At 48.3% G+C, this 16,113-nt stretch overlaps 1 protein-coding gene across 5 annotated transcripts in view; it reads left to right on the top strand.

Moving 5' to 3' along the window:
* Positions 1 to 6,492: 6,492 nt before the first annotated feature.
* Positions 6,493 to 16,113, top strand: part of GFI1 (growth factor independent 1 transcriptional repressor) — a 42,173-nt gene continuing 32,552 nt past the window's right edge. For 2 of the 5 annotated variants that reach the window (XR_001595533.2, XM_016134269.2), the window contains exons 1-6: positions 7,214 to 7,302; positions 9,710 to 9,924; positions 10,243 to 10,425; positions 12,280 to 12,755; positions 12,877 to 13,014; positions 14,258 to 14,423. Coding sequence is in view for 4 of the 5 variants with exons in the window: in XM_016134269.2 (XP_015989755.1) it covers positions 9,810 to 9,924; positions 10,243 to 10,425; positions 12,280 to 12,755; positions 12,877 to 13,014; positions 14,258 to 14,423 (1,078 nt within the window). In the remaining variant the exon portion in view is untranslated. Of the gene's footprint in view, positions 6,594 to 7,213; positions 7,303 to 8,776; positions 8,868 to 9,042; positions 9,566 to 9,709; positions 9,925 to 10,242; positions 10,426 to 12,279; positions 12,756 to 12,876; positions 13,015 to 14,257; positions 14,424 to 16,113 lie in introns of those variants that run through there. The other 3 variants (XM_016134272.2, XM_036236397.1, XM_036236386.1) reach the window with 3 other exon arrangements.

Raw genomic sequence — 16,113 nt, 5'->3', positions numbered from 1 at the left:
TATTAATTTTCTTTTTTATTCAACTTCCCTGCTATATTAATTTCTGAGTTGGTTGAAAGAGAACAGAAACCTACATATGGCATGGCACATGACATTCAATCAGCATTTAGTAAATATTGTTGGATTAAATTAAATTGTACAATCGAGTCCACAAAATGCATTTTCCTGCGGGACTTCTGAGCCAGCAGTGGTCCTTCAGGCCTCAGTGGCTGCTTTTAAACTTAGTCTCCATACTGGCAAGTGGGTTACCATCTGAGGCAGAGCTCTTTCTGAGGCTATCTTTTGTGTTCCCCTGCTGCCACGAGGACATTCTCTCTCTCACCAGTGAACAAAGAGATAACGAGGTGCACAAGCAAATCCCTGATTTGCACAGAAGCCCTGCTCATTCTTTCATCATGTAGGGATTGGGAGTTATGTGTAGATGTGCAGCGGGCGGACGGGGTTGGCATTTCAAAGTTCAAATCAGAGTTCACTGTGGCGCTCACCACTGCATTGGTCCTTACCTGAAAACAGGAACAATAAAGAATATTTTAGGAAGAGGCAATGATCCTTTGGCACTCCTCTATCAGTCTCAGCCCCAGTGAACTGCTCAATTTGATGGGGACACAAACATTGAGAGTTGGAAGTGATCTTGGAAAGTCTAGAACCCAATACCTCCTGTAGGAGATGAGGCCTGTGAGCCAGGGAAAGGGCCTCTAAGATGGTCAGTCTGATTGAGGATATCAGAAATTTATATTGAAATGCTTCCTGGCAAGTCCTGGGCACTGGCCAAAGTGTGCAAGCTGCTGCTTCTACATTGTGAGGCCCTGAAGCCTACCTCCTGGATCCTGCCTAGTGTCTGCAACCAGGCTGGCCTGGGTTTGAATCTAGGCTCTGTCCTTGTCTAGCTGTGTGACCCAGAGAAGGCAAGCTTCTCCAAGTCTATTTACATAGCCTGTTTACTGGGATGGTCAGAGAGATAATGAGTGAAAAGGCTTTGAAGAGTGCCTGGCATATAGTGATAACAGTAAATGCCTACTCTATCTTCACATCTATGAACTTGTTGAATCTGTGCAGTAAAACAATCTATGACGTAGGTGCTATTATTGTAACTATGTTTACAGATAAAGAAACAGAGAAGTTAAGGAACTTGTCTAAGGATAATAATGACAGAGCCAAAATTTCTAGACTATGAAAATCTTGCTCAAGTCCATGTCTTTAATTACTACGCTCTGCTGCCCTTCATTTACTATGGTACTTAAAATTTTCCTTGGCAGGGGTGTAATTGTTACACTTATTTGGAAAAATAATTTGTCAATATGTGTCCATAAACTTTAAAAAGTTCTTACTCTTTGATTCAGTAATTCCTCTTCTGTCAATCAATCCTAAAGAAAAAAATACATACATAAAAACCCAAATGCATTTTTTAAAAAAATCACTGTATCATTTTTAGTAGAGAAAAGAAAAACAATCTAACTGTCCAGTAAAAGGTGAATAAAAAAATCATAACACATCATCTAAATAGACAGTTATACCATATCAAAATATACATCTAGTATGTATATTTTGCAAAATATACATTTAGATTTTTTGTTTTTGAGATTGGGGAAAAAAACATTCCCAAGTAGTAGTTAGTAGTGGTTAAACTAAGGTAGTGGGATATGGAAATGTGTTTCAATTTTTCTTTTATCTACTTTACAAATGTTCCATCATATAGCTATGCTGCGTTCAGCGACGTATTTATTGAATGCTATTTTCTGGGCTTGTGATGAGCAGCATACCAGATAACTCTCCACTACGGGGGAGACAGTTTAGAAGTTTGCAGTATATGAGGGAATGTGTTCATGCTGTCCACCGGGGAACACGTCTCTCAGGAAAGTTACAATATACAGGCTTTACTTTCTTAAAGCGAAGTGTTTCATCTGGGGTAGAGTAAAATGATCACCAAACATCCTGGAGGAAATGGTGAAAAACTTAAAAGAAAAATAATTTTACATTTCCTCTCTCGTTACATTTTCCATTCACCAAGTAAAATCTACTCCTTTTTTTTCCATAAAAGTTCACGCTGGGTATGTTTCTATGAAGAGTCAACTCATGCAGCCCACACATAAGATGACACTTCATTCAGTCGATCTGTTCTTAGGAACAATGTAAAAATACATATGCGGGAGGTTAACAATTTTCTTATTTGAACTCTGAACACCAGAGCTAACAGCCCTCTCCCTCATCAGATGCTTGAGTTCTTTTTTGTAAAGTTTAATTTAAAATTTTTATAGTAATATATTTTATAATATATCAAGAGTTAAATATATCAGTCCCAAAATGTTTATTTTAAAAAATAGTGTTTTTCTTCATTTTTGAAAGGATTCCAAATATTAATATGACATTAGATCTTACTCATAGCATAAAACATATTAATTTGTTCATCTCCAAATTTCTCCTTTACCCCATTTCCCAATTTTTGCGTATGTCGGTCAAAAAAAGCATTACCCACTTTCCATAAATGATACCATCAAATCTCATTCTGACTTACAGTGACATTTGAATTTTATCTTGATAGCCTGCTACTTGTAAGAGTAGAAGGGAGACAGTGGTATTATATAACATTTAAATTAAGCCATTACACAATTACCACTATGCATTTATTTTCCTTGAATTCATACAATTTAGAAAAAATATATATCTCTGCCTGACTATCCCCATAAAGACAGCTAATGCAAAGACAAAAATTAAATAGTTGTTTAATGCCATGAGGACAAAACCATGGCAATATGACAAGGTGTGGTTGTTGTCTAACGAATACTTCATGTGCATAAAATAGAGAGAGACCTGTACTATGCCTGGTCTTTAATCAAAATATGACTTTTCCATAGTTGATTTTTATAATCTTTTAATTGCTTGTTAAGTGATATGAATTCTCTTGGCTTATGCATTACATAAACATGTTATCCAGAACACTTTTTCTGGTATGTATCAAAGGCCTTAAAAATATTCATTGTCAGATCCAGAAATTTCATCGCTAAAAATACCTCCTAAAGAAGCAATTTAAAATGTGAGTAAAGCTAGCTCCAGAAAACTTCGTATTGCATTATTTAAAACAGTAAAAAATGTTAAAGAGCTAAATACTAAAACAGGAGTGATTGAGTAAATTATAGTAATCTAGTTTAGATTCCTTTTTTAAGCAAATGAGAATGATAAAAGATAATACTAGAGCAAGGAAGACGATTGTCATAATTTTTATTTAAATAATTTTTACTATAAAATAGCTTTTTGTTCAATTAAATAAAACTTGAAAAATAAAAAAGAATAGGAAAAAGAAATACTATTATAATGTTCAATAAAAAAAATCAGAATACACATTTGTACCTATGATATGATTACAGTTACGGTTTTTTAAAAAAGCAGAGCAAAAACACTGGAAAGTTGTTTTACTAGGGTTTCTTCTTTCTGTATCAAATTATATCTCATATAATTTATAATGAAAACATGTATTTAAAAAATAAAGCACTACCTTCATAAAGACAAAATCTCTGTCTGGCCTGCAGAGGAGCCTCATACCCAGTCCCACCCTGTGATTTTTTTTCTTTTTGATTTTACTTTAAGTGTGTCTCCCCGCAGGTACTTTTCAGCCAATAGCTCACGGTATTTGACACATGGCAGACATTTCCTGTTTTAAAGATGGGTAAACTTAGTCCTAAAACAATTTGGTTACTAATTTAACTTTCCCAAAACAAATCCGTAAAATATCTGGAAATGAAAATAGATCCTTCATTCACTTTCTCTGACTTTTGACTTAAAAAAAAATCCAAGTCCCTGAAAATTGCTGTAATGAAGTTTACTTATGCAGAGTTGAATAAATTGAAGCAGGACATGGAACAAGGAGGTTAAACCTAGGATCATTCTTCCATTCTTGGTGCCCAGAGGACCCTGTGAAGAGTGGAAATTGAAGGACTGCTCCGCAGTCTTGCAAGGTATGTAGGTATTCTGACTTTACAAGTGAGAAACTGAGGTGGGAAGAGTTGAATTAACTTGCTCGAGTTCACAGGGGTAGTTAACTAGCAGAACAGAGATTGATACCCACAAATGATTGTCTACAAAGAGCATGCTGTGAGAATCAAATGAAGCAAACATTACAGAAATGTATGCTGGAAAATGGGGCATTACCACCCCTCTTTGGGGGTCCTGGATCACCCACCCTTTGAAGTTATATCTCCCCAAATAGAACAGAAATGGTAACTGTAAAGCTTTGTGAAAAAACATAAATAGGAGACTGGTAATATCCTGTTAAAATTTTCTTTTTAAAAATGTCTCAGATCTTTTATTGTAGGGAAATTCTGATCTATGAGATCCTGTTTGAAATAAATAGGCCACTGGCCAGAGCTTGGAAATGTTTGCCTCATGAAGAAGGTCATTTGTTATTTGGCATCTACAGATAGATTATTTTTGTTATTTAATAGCAATTAGTAAATTACTGACAAAATTAGTCAATTTAACATCCTTTTTTGGGAAAACCAGTATTTATAGAAAATTATGCCCTGAGCCTACATTATGCTTACTATTAGATGTATTTCAGTTCCAAAGGAATATATGGGGGTAAGGATTCTTTCTAGCTTTTAAAAATGTACACTTTGGCTGGTGTGTGTGTGTGTGTGTGTTGAGGGGAGGGTGGTTTGGGGCAGGGGGAAGGATTCTTATTATCTTTACTGTCAGGTTAGTAGTACATGAGAGGTAGTTTAAAATAGTGGCAAGTCAGATTCATTCTATCATTTCCAGTACTGGCTCTTGGCTGCTGATTGGCAAGTTTCTTAATCTTCAGGTGCCCCTCTTCTTACTTTTTCCCCCTGCTCCTGCTAAATGGGAATCACGTTTCAACACCATACACCTGGGAAATAACCTGCTCTTGCTAAATGTTTTTAATATGTATTTATTTGTTTAAATCGGTAATACAGCCACATGGTTCAAAACAGGAAAAGGGGGTTCGGTGCCATCTCCCTCCCACCTGCTTCTCTCTGGTGTTCCTGTCCCTGTCCCCAGTTTTATTTTGCAAACTCAGAAGCTTGTGAAGAGCAAACAAAGCAAGATGACTAGATTTAGTCTAAATGAAACAGATTTATTCTAAGGTGATATGCAAGGTGATTTATTTGTCCCCTTCATAGCTTCCCCATGTTTTCTGAGACTTCAAAAAGCAACACTCAAAAATTACTGAATAGTCACATCCCCTTTTTAAGAAATTTTGACTGTGAACTTGCTAATGTGCAAAGAAAATCGTTTGGCTATTTCCCTAGAATCTGATTGATAATTAATTTTCATTTGTCTCATTTATCATTTTCTTTTAAATTTTTGTCTTTTTCTGCTTTGTATAGGATAGAAGGAATGAGGGAAATATTTGTTTTGGACTGCTTTAAGATTTTTATATCTTGGGCCAGGACAGAGCACTCAAGAAATAAAAACTTAACAAAACGTCCTTAATTTCTCTACAGCTAATTCAATATTTGTAATCTTTCTGATTAAGATTGGTTACTTCTGCATTTATTTATAAAGGATGTGTTGTTGAGCAAATATTAGTGTAAAGAAGACAAGTAGGCACACAAGATGTATGTCTAGTCCAGCACCTGGCACACGGTAGGTGTGCAGCTGTATAAAACATAATTAATTTATCAAAGCATGCTGCCATGGCAACCAAATACTTTCCCCAATTATTTAGATTTACAATACAAATTTAAAATTACTAAAAAATTCTCTAGCTCTAAGGGACTCTTTTTCCTAGAGAATTTTGGATTACTCTAATATATGGTATTACATTGGCAAGAAATAAGAGCACCACTCCCTCCTCCCGGTATCTGACCCTGGAGACTTATTGTGCATGCATTAGTGATCGAAATCTAAGTCAATTCATTTAGGAAAGCAGTGCAATTACAACGATATCCACTCTTGTCAGGAAAAGGCTTAGACTTTAAATATACACAACAGGCCACACTATGAATCATGACATACAGGCTAGCGTTGGAGATTGCTGCATTGTTTACTTATGGGTGAGATTTTAATTTTTCTGTCCTATTAACAGAATTAATTAATTAATGCAATTCATTCATTTACTGAGTCCACAGACATTTGTTAAGAGACTACCAGGGACATAATGCCGTAGATCCAGTTGCCCACCCTCATAGAACACACGATCCTGGCAAAGATTTACTTTTTAATAATCATCGGGGTAGTGCTTTTATGGCGCTTTACTGCTCCCCTCTGGACCAGGTGCCTGTGTATGACCTCAGTGGGTGGCGGAGCCCGCCCCTGAGATTCAGCTCTCCTTGGCGGGCCCGGGCAGGGCGGGGTCAGCCGAGCAGCCGCCGCCGCTGCCCCCGCGCGCTTCCTCCCGCGTGGACTTTAATTTCGCAGCTCCGACCACCGGAAATTAGCCGCCAGCAGAGCGAAGCCAGCACCGCGCGGGAGAGCGCGGCGTGGGGAGGGTGCTCCCGCCAGCCCAGCCGGGCGCCCGCGGGACGCGCCGCCAGCGCCCTCTCCGCCGGGGGCTCGGCGCTCGCCCACCTCTTCCAAATTTAACCATTACCTAAATCCGAAGGGAAATGAGCAAACCTCTCGGATTGGGTGTCAAGGTATTTTCAGCATCGTTGGGCGTATTTATCCCGAAGTGTTTCCACAACAAGCTATTTCGGGGCAGCGGTGCAGGTTTCTCTCTGCGGACGCCGCGGCCACTCGCCGGGCTCCAGGCCGGCGGCACCGCGGGCGGGTGATTCACGGTACCGACCCGGGGGCGGCGCAACAAGCAGGAGGCGAGGTCGGGGGCTCGGGGGATCGTCCCGGACCAGATGGGCGGGGAGGCCTCGTGGGAGCAGGGCGCTCTCGCTCCCGGCGCTCCAGTCAATCTGTGTCCTGAATCTGTGACTACTCGCTGTGGAAGCCTCACAAGAGCCAAGTAAAGTTCATTTTCTTTCGAGTCATTTCTAGTGTCTGGGCCCTTGGGGTCTCCCTCTTCCCGCCCCACGCCTTTCTACAGAGAAAGCCCAGGTTGGGCCCGTCGTGGAAGGTGGCTGGAAAGGCTGGGCCCCCTATCTGCCTCCTAGCCCCGTGCACAGAAGAGCGCGCCCAGCCTCCGGACTGGGGGAGGGGAGTGGGGAGCACGTCTGAGCGGGCTAAGCGAGCTACTCCTTAACGCTCAGGAAGTGAAGCTTGTGGTTTTGGGGGCTGAGCTCGGAAGGAGATTAAAAAAGAGAGAGAGAGAGGGAGACAGAGAGAGCGGTCTGTCCCGAAAGCAACTCAGTTTGGAAACTCTCAGAGCGCAGTGTCCGCGCCCTGACCCCGCAGGTAGGTCCGCTGCTCCTGTTCTGCGCCTCCCTCCCTGGCGGGGGCGGCGGAAACTAGCTGGGCACTGGCACTGCGGGGGCGACCAGAGGGCGCTGCTGGGTTCCTACCCCAGGCGGGTCTCTGTGCGGGAGCACGAAGAGCTCTATCCGCTAGGTCCCGGCGCGACCCGCGCGGTGGTGCTGGGATCTGACGCAGGGGGCGCGCGCCAGGCCATTTGGTAGTTCTGCAAGGGAGCGGGATCCACTCGGGAAGGAAACATCAGGTGGGGAGGCAGCGGCAGCTGGGCTCAAGAGTCAGCTCCCTCAGCGCCTCCAGCTCCCGCCTTCCCAGGCCCTGACGGTGAACAGAGGCCCTGCGCGCCCGCGTGCGCGGAGAAGGCCGCCCCGCCCCCGGCCGCCAGCTGCTACTCGAGGTCGCCTTCCCACGCGCTCAGCCCTCGGCCCTACCACCCCGCTACCCACCCCACCCTCCCAGAATGGGAGAGTGGCGCGGGGCTTCTGCCCGAGTCGGGAAGGTGCCACCGCGCCCGCTCGATCCTGCGCTGTCCTAGCCAGTCCAGACTCAGCGCGGGCGCGGACAGTTTCCCCCTTATCCCTCTACTCTGGTCCAGCTCCGCGCCAACTCATACTCAAGGCTCAGCAGGGCCCTCGGGACCTTTCCACCGTTTTCCTTTCCCTCTGAGTTTTAGGGTTGTTTAAGCAATTGATTTTTGCATTCGTAGTGTCGAATTATACGGCCGAAGGAGTGGCTCAAGCCGCGCGGCAAGGAAAACTGAAGCGGCAGGACTAAGCCCTAGGGCAGCCCAAGCACCCCGAAGCCTCCTGAAGTCCCGATCCGAGGCACCCTCACCCCTAGGGGGGTCTTCTGGCACTTGGGACCGGGAGACATAGCTCTAGGCTCCGCTACATGTCCCAGCCGTCTTTTCTCCCAAGCTTGTTCCTACTCCCCAGGAGAAGGAGACATAGTAGGGTGTGGAATGCCCTTCAGAGAACGAGACCGCTGAAACTCGTTTTGAGCCCGTAGCTCCAACGGACAGATGTACACTGTCCTGCATCCTGCCTTGGGAGCCGCGCAACTCCTAGTCTGGCAGTCTAAGTCGCGCGAAGCTCAAGGACAAGGGCTCTGAGGACCCTGAGCCCTGGTCCAGGGTCCTCAGAGCCCTTGTTTTTGAACTAGCCAAGACCTCGTAGAGCTGAGATGCCCGAAGAGCCTGCAGCTCGTCAGTGAACTCGGCCCCCATCGTCGTCACCCGGGGAAGAAGGCTGTTTTCCCCAGACCTCCTAACCCTCCTGGTCCCGCCCCCTGAGAGACGAGGAGAGCAGGAGGCACTGCCCCGCCTACCCACCGGGCTCAGGTTTCGACCCTGGGATTAGGTGAACTGATTGGGGGTTAATGAGAGCGACGTAGCGGGCAGCTAGGTCTCTCCCAACCCCGCGCCGGGACCCCGGCTCTCTGGCTGCTGCCAGTGCAGCCTGCGTTCTCCTGCGTCCGCTAAACTGTGGGTTCTCCCGTTTCCCGGCTGGCGCGCGCGGATCGGGCTCGACTTCCCCAAGACAAGGTTGTTGGTGAGCAAAAATGAAAGTGTTTTTGCCTGCGACTTGGTTTCCGAAATTAGGTCTCCATGGCCTGGGGTGTCTCATTCTGGATCCTGCCTGCTCCCACCACACCCGCGTCTCCGGGACAACTTTTTTCCCGGCATGGGGCATGACCGTGGGCGGAACAAGATCATGGGGATGCAAGTTCCTCCCTAGGCTGGGGTCGGCCTTCCGCCCCCCCACCCCCCGCCTCACCTCTTGTCCTGCTTTCCAGTCTTCTTTCTCCAGCCTTCGCTGCCCTCAGTCTCTCTGGTGTTGTCCGCCGGACCCCACCCCTCAGCCTGCCTAGTGCGCCCCGCCTCTGCCCTCTTTTCACTCCAGTCTGTAGCCACCTCTCGGACGGCTTGGCTCCTTGCCTCTTTCAGGCCCCAGACCACTGATACATCCCCTAGCCCTAAATTTATCCATGGGTTCCCGACCTCTTCCCCAGCCCGAAAGCAAAGTCAGGCAGGCAGTGAGTGGTCAAATTGGAGTAACTGGCGCGTTGGAGGCTCCGGCTTTTCCAAGAGTTTGATTGCCAGAGCAAGTTTTGCTGGGGAAGGGGAGGAGCCGAGGGGAGTGGGCAAAGCAGAAGGAAGAGGCCTGAGCCTCGGCCTCCAGACCAGTATTGCCACTGAGCTGTGGCGGCGGCAGCGGCGGGCTCGCGCCACCTGTCCGAGTGCCACCTGGTGAGCGTGGCGCAGCGGGGCCAGGCCCCTCCTCCCGCGGGCCTTCCTCGCTCCTCCCCGGCCTGAGCTCTATCTCCGCCCGGCTATCCAGTCCCGGGCTCGGAGCGTGCTGACCCGCGTTTCCACCCGGTTCTCCTCTCGCAGGTCTCTGCCTGACTGGGGCTGAGCAAGAACTCGGGGTAACGGTGGGGTGACGGCGGCTCCAAGGACCCTTGGAGCAGAGTGGGGAGCGCGCCGGACCATCATGCCGCGTTCGTTCCTTGTCAAGAGCAAGAAGGCTCACAGTTACCACCAGCCGCGCTCCCCGGGACGCGACTATTCTCTCCGCCTGGAGAATGTGCTGGCGCCAGGCGGAGCAGGTGCGGGGCGCGCGCGGGCCGGGCGGGGCTGCTCCCGGGAACGTAGACTCTGCGCCCTGCCACGCCATTCCCTAGAAACCGGGAAGAGAGGCCCGACGCCCCCTTTGCTGCCTGTTTTGTTTCCTACCGTCTGGTTTCTTCCGGGCTTGTCGCCAAGGTGCCACGGCCTCTCTGCTCTCGCCCTCGGATCCGGGAAGGTTCCTGGCCAGGTCTGGGGAGAGACGAGAACACTAGGTGCCATGGTCTGGGGGTGCCACTTTAGAACCATCGGGCCCAACCAGGCCCAGCCTGAGCCCCTATCCTGCCTCCTCTCCGCAGACAGCACCTCGAACGCAGGCGGGGCGAAGGCGGAGCCCAGGGGCCGTTTGTCCCCCGAGTTGCAGCTGACAGAGGCCCGCGACAGAGCCTCCGCGTCCCCTGGCAGCTGCGAGGGCAGCGTCTGCGATCGAAGTTCGGAATTTGAGGACTTCTGGAGGCCTCCGTCGCCCTCTGTGTCTCCAGGTAGGGACCTGTTGGGAGCTCTAGGGCCCAAGCGCCAGGGACCCCTCAGTGAGGAATGAACCCGTGTGGCTTTGGGCGCAGATGTACAAAAGGAATGGTGGAGAAACTTTCAGAGAGAGGGGAGAGTTTTCATGGGGGGTAAGGGGCCCGGTAGAGAGGCATTGGCTTCTCTGGGACTGTAACAGCCTTTTTTTCAGGATCCGCTGCTTGGCTTCGAGGCGGCGGGACCCAGGCTGTTTATCCCAAACTAATTCGTTTGCGCGGAGCCGATGGGTGGGAGAAAATAAATGAGTGGTCTCGACCCGCAGCAACATCGATATTTCGTTTTCTGGCCAGAGTTGTTAACAAAGGGCTGGGAACCCAGAATCCAGACGCCCGAGTCTCAAACAAACGGAAATCTGGCGGGTCTGAAAGAAACCGGTCATTGCCTTTAAAAATTACGCTCGCTCCCGCGGCGGCGTGGGGCCTGGCAGAGCGTGGGGCACCCAGCCAGTGGGACCCGTCCGGGACGAAAATCTCAGCCCTGCTCCTCTGGCTCTTCGCAGGCGGGGATTGGGGGCCCATTTCATTTTTCGTTCTGCCTGGTTGGCTCAATTTTGGGGACCAGCCGTCTGGTTTCATTTCCGGCCAGTACTCGAGTTTTGTGAAAACTGAGTGACTTTTCACGTTGTGTGGGGATTAAGTCTCGGGTTTGGGCTGGGGGAAAGAGAGTGCAGACCAGATCTGCCAAGGGCCAGTTTCCAGATGACATTTACTGGTTTTGAAAGACACCCCTAACCTCATCCTGCACTCAGTGCGTTGCCGTGGCTAAAGCTTAACTCCAGCGAATGTGTCTGGGAGCTGGTGACGGGACGGTTCTTGGCTATGCGGGACACCACCCCGAAAGGACTCGGTCCCGCCCGCATCTCTCTCGGACGGAAACTTAGGGCGCAGCCTCTTTGCGAAGTGGCTAGTCTCGACTGGAGGCTGAGATGTGTGTGAACGAATTTGTAAACCCATATGCTTTAGAGAAAGTATATGTTGGTCATCTGGTTCTAGCAAAAATCTCGTGGGTTGGGGGTGCAGAAGGCCCTAAATTTGGAAAGCTATTCCTTTCACTATTGGTGGCTAAACCTTAATTGTGCATTATTCTCTAAGACATTCGGGCGTTTTTTTTTTTCTTGTCAAATTATAATGGGAATGGGGAATGTTTGGCAGGCAGTTGAAGCCCCAGGCCCCCTTCCTGCTGCCCCTTTGCTAGTGGCATGGGAGGGGGGCGGGGAGGTGGACACTTAATAATTTTAAGTATTGTTAACGCCTTCCCCTCCCCCCTTTTTTTCAGGGGGGCTCAGGTGGGCAGGGCTGCATTTTAGTAGTCCTCTCTTTTCCTCCTTTTCGACCTGGGAAAGAAAAGGAACGGAGTGGGAACACATTTGGGCCGCAGAGCGCCTGCTGCGGGTCCTCTGCCCGCGATTGCTGTCCAGGTCTCGATCCGTGGCCACCTTCTCCTCCCTCACAGCTCAGCTCAGAGCATTTATTAACCACAGACTGTGTGGCGCACCTTTCTCTACGGCACCACCAGAAAAGACTCTCTTAACATCCTGTGCGTCCCCTACCCTCGCACAGAATTTACCGATTTCTGCACGGGATGGATATCATTTTAATTATATTTGCTGCCTTGCGGACTCCAGTGGCCCTCGAGGCCCCAGGGACAAGGCTCACGTTTTATCCAGGCACCTAATGCGGCACCTGGCGCATGGAGTGCTCCACAGTGCTGGGTGCCTGGCAGTCCCAAAGACCCGACTGGCAGACGCAGCTGGGTGGCACCTGACTTGCAGTCTTAAGCCTGACAGACACCTTCTTGTGTCTCCGCAGCCTCAGAGAAGTCAATGTGCCCGTCGCTGGACGAAGCTCAGCCCTTCTCCCTGCCCTTTAAGCAGTACTCATGGAGCGGCCTGGCGGGGTCTGACCTGCGGCACCTGGTGCAGAGCTACAGGCCATGCGCGGCACTGGAGCGCGGCACTGGCCTGGGCCTCTTCTGCGAGCGCACCCCGGAGCCAGGCCACCCTGCGGCGCTGTACGGCCCCGAGCGGGCGGCGGGCGGCGCCGGGTCAGGGGCCCCCGGGGGAGGCAGCGCAGGAGGCGGCGCGGGCCTGGGGCTCTACGGCGACTTCGGGCCAGGGGCGGCCGGGCTGTACGATAGGCCGGTGGCTGCAGCGGGTGGGCTGTACTCGGAGCGCGGCCACGGACGGCATGCGGACAAGGGCTCCGGAGTCAAGGTGGAGTCGGAGCTGCTGTGCACTCGCCTGCTGCTGGGCGGCGGCTCCTACAAGTGCATCAAGTGCAGCAAGGTGAGGCTTCCGCATGCCGGGCTTGGCCGGCCCTACACCCGTGTCCCCGGCCCACGCCCAGCCGGCCTCCGCGCGCATCTGCCGTTCTCAGCCGCATTTTCCCGCGCCCCACCCGCCCTAGGTGTTCTCCACACCACACGGGCTCGAGGTGCACGTTCGGAGGTCTCACAGTGGCACCAGACCCTTTGCATGCGAGATATGCGGCAAGACCTTTGGGCACGCGGTGAGCCTGGAGCAACACAAAGCGGTGCACTCGCAGGTAAGCTGGGGGCGCCTGCAGCGCTGCTCAGGTTTTCGCTTGCGGCGATCTTAAGCTACTCTGCAGCGCCCGCAGCTCTTCGACTTGTGGCTTTCTCTTTGGACTTCCCTGGACGGCTCCAGTCTCTTCCACTTTGTTCTCTTGCCCAGGTGTAGGTGTGTAGGGAAAGGTGAGTGGTGGCCGGCTCAGGCCTCCAGGCAGCACTAGAATTTGATGCCACATCAATGCGAGCCTCCAGAACTGTGATCCTGACCGTTGCTTTGGGTTTGAGGAGGGTTTGTACGCGCTCTTGCTACTGATATATCTGTTTCTTTTCCTCAACTTTTCACGTAATGGCTGTCACTTCATCAGCCTTAACCCCTCCACGACTGAAAAGGAGGGATCTCAGCTTATTTAGAGCATCTAGCGGCATATTTGTCCTGCTAGTCTTTCATTCATTCCAAATATTTGTTGCCCAACTTCCAGGTGCTAGGCATATGAGAATCCTATAACACATCAGGTCCCTGACAGGATGCCCAAATGGAGATTACAGTTCAGCTGAGAGACAGCGTGGATAAGCAAATAAGTACCCAAATAACTATGACAGAAGAAGGCTTACTCACAGAGACTTATTTACTAAAAAGAGTATTCTCCCATCTCCTCAACACCTTCATAGGCTGGAGGCTGGAGGCTGGAGGGAGGGGGCATCTCAAGTGACTGAGGTCTAAGCCTCCTGTGGAAGAGGGTGGAGAAGTGTTTGTAAACGAGTGTCAAAAAAACAGGGTGGGGATACACTTTTGCCATGGGGTGTGGAGGGTTGTGGGTAAAAAGTGTTTGAGTAGCAAAAGTGTTAAAGGGGAAGAGGATAAGAGTGGGGAGGGGTGGAGGTTGGAAATAAATGAGAGGAGAGAGGATAATGGGGCAGGCTCTTTGGAAAGAGAGTCTAAAGGAAGAGAAAGGCTACGCTTGGGATTTTAGATGCAAGCTAGTGATGAGGAGAATGTTAGCCTAGATCAGAGGTCCCCAACCCCCAAGTTCCTCAATACCAGTCTGTGGCCTGTTAGGAACTGGGCTGCATAGCAGGAGGTGAGTGGTGAGCAAGTGAAGCTTCATCTATATTTGCAGCCACTCCCCAGCATCACTGCCTCAGCTCCATTTTAGATCATCAGGCATTGGATTCTCAGGAGAACTGGTCCCTGGTGCCACAAAGGTCGGGGACCACTGGCGTAGATAATTGTAGTAGGAATGACACATCTTTCAATAGGAACGGAGCTTTGACTGTAAGATTTGTGGCAAGAGCTTCAAGAGATCATCAACGCTGTCTACACACCTGCTCATCCACTCAGACACCCGGCCTTACCCCTGTCAGTACTGCGGCAAGAGGTTCCATCAGAAGTCAGACATGAAGAAACATACCTTCATCCACACTGGTGAGCTGAAGGCCCTTGGCTTGTAGAAAACACCCAGTGAGGGATGGGGACCATGGGGGCATTGTTCTTCCCAACGAGGCCAATGTAATTCACCATTTCTATGATATTCTGGCCCCAGAATGAGTGGTGGATGAAGCTTTCCAGATGGAGTTAATCACTGCAGTGTGTTAAAGAAAACAAGGAGCCAGATTCTCCTAGGTTCATTTATATATATGGTTCTCTCCAGAGGGGCCTTGATTTGAGATTGCATCTGAAGAATCACTCAGCAGGTCAGCTGCAGGTTCCCTTGCAAAGGCTATTTTCCTGTATTTTAGCAGCTGCTCCAACTGCTGCCTGCTCTGGGTGAAATCTGAAGCCCCAGGGTCCTCTCAGAGTGTTGTCCTAAATGTTTACCTAGAGATTGAGGACTTTCTCTCGGGCTCCTACCCTGCCTTTTTGGGGAGGGACTTAAGTGTGCCATCTTGACTGCATTTTTAAGAGTCCGAGAGCTTACTCTGATTGGGGGCGGGGCCGGGGGGGGATGGCAAATATTACTAAACTCTCTGCTAAGCACTTTTTAAATGCATTCTCATTTTATGCTTACAACAGTGCTGTAAGGTAGAGACTATTCCTTATTCCCATTTTATATGATGAAGAAAGCAAGGTATAAAAGGGTTAGGTAACCTGCTCAGGACCGCATTGCTAGCACGCGGCAGGGCTAGGACTTAAATGCAGTGTCTATGCTCTTGACCACCATTTAGCATATTCAATTTTCAAATTCACAGAGGTTGACAGATATAGAAAGCTTCTTTTTACTTATTGCCCTTTTCAAAATATCAGCAAGTTTGTGCCATAATAATGATAATTCTTTACCTATTATAATGTTTTATGATTTACAAAGTGCTTTCAAGTATATCACTTCATTAGATCCTTACCGCCATCCCATAAAGTAGAAGGAACTGCAATTACCATTCTGAAACTTGAAGAGATGGAATAATTTACCAAAGTTCAGACTGAGAGTGAATCATAGGGCCATGGAATGCTCTAGCTTCCAAATCTTGGACTCTTTCACTAATTTTTTGATTGTGTATAAGTGGCAGTTTTAATGCCAGGAGCACTCTCTTTAATAATCAATAAGACATATACATGAGACCCAGAATTCTGACTATTTTATTTCAGAATATGAATACTGATTAAAAACAAATTACAGTGTATTCCAAACACTTACCATTGATATTTATAAATATGTTTGGGCAAGATATATGCCCCCATCAGAAAACCCAGGAAAATATTTTGAGTAAGGTATTTCAGATGCTTATCAAAATGCAGGTAGGTTCTTGACTGAATGAAACATTAAGCCCTTATCAAACATTTACCTTATGGCTAGAATTCATTTCTCAGATTTGTTTGACTCTAAAGGGTTAGGATAGATTTTGATGGGTAGTTTCTTATCAAGGAAATCTGAAGCATGAAAACAGAAAGAGGTGCAGCAAGAGGGACAGAGGCTTCCTCAAAAATAAACTTCGTCTATTTTGCATTTTTTTCCAAGGCCAAGCCTTGACTATGATGCCATGCTGAAGTTATTCGAAAACCTATGCAATTTACCCAAATGTTAAGCAACTCGTGAATTGGGAATAGGGGAAGACAAAACATTTTATATCTGTTAGTTATCAAACTATGGTGAAAAGTTGCTGGTATATAAAGAATCTTG

The sequence above is a fragment of the Rousettus aegyptiacus genome, unplaced genomic scaffold (genome assembly GCF_014176215.1).
Source record: "Rousettus aegyptiacus isolate mRouAeg1 unplaced genomic scaffold, mRouAeg1.p scaffold_m13_p_1, whole genome shotgun sequence".
NCBI classification, from domain to species: Eukaryota; Metazoa; Chordata; class Mammalia; order Chiroptera; family Pteropodidae; genus Rousettus; species Rousettus aegyptiacus.
The sequence above is the reverse complement of the archived record's forward strand: the minus strand, read 5'-3'. Positions and strand labels throughout refer to the sequence as shown.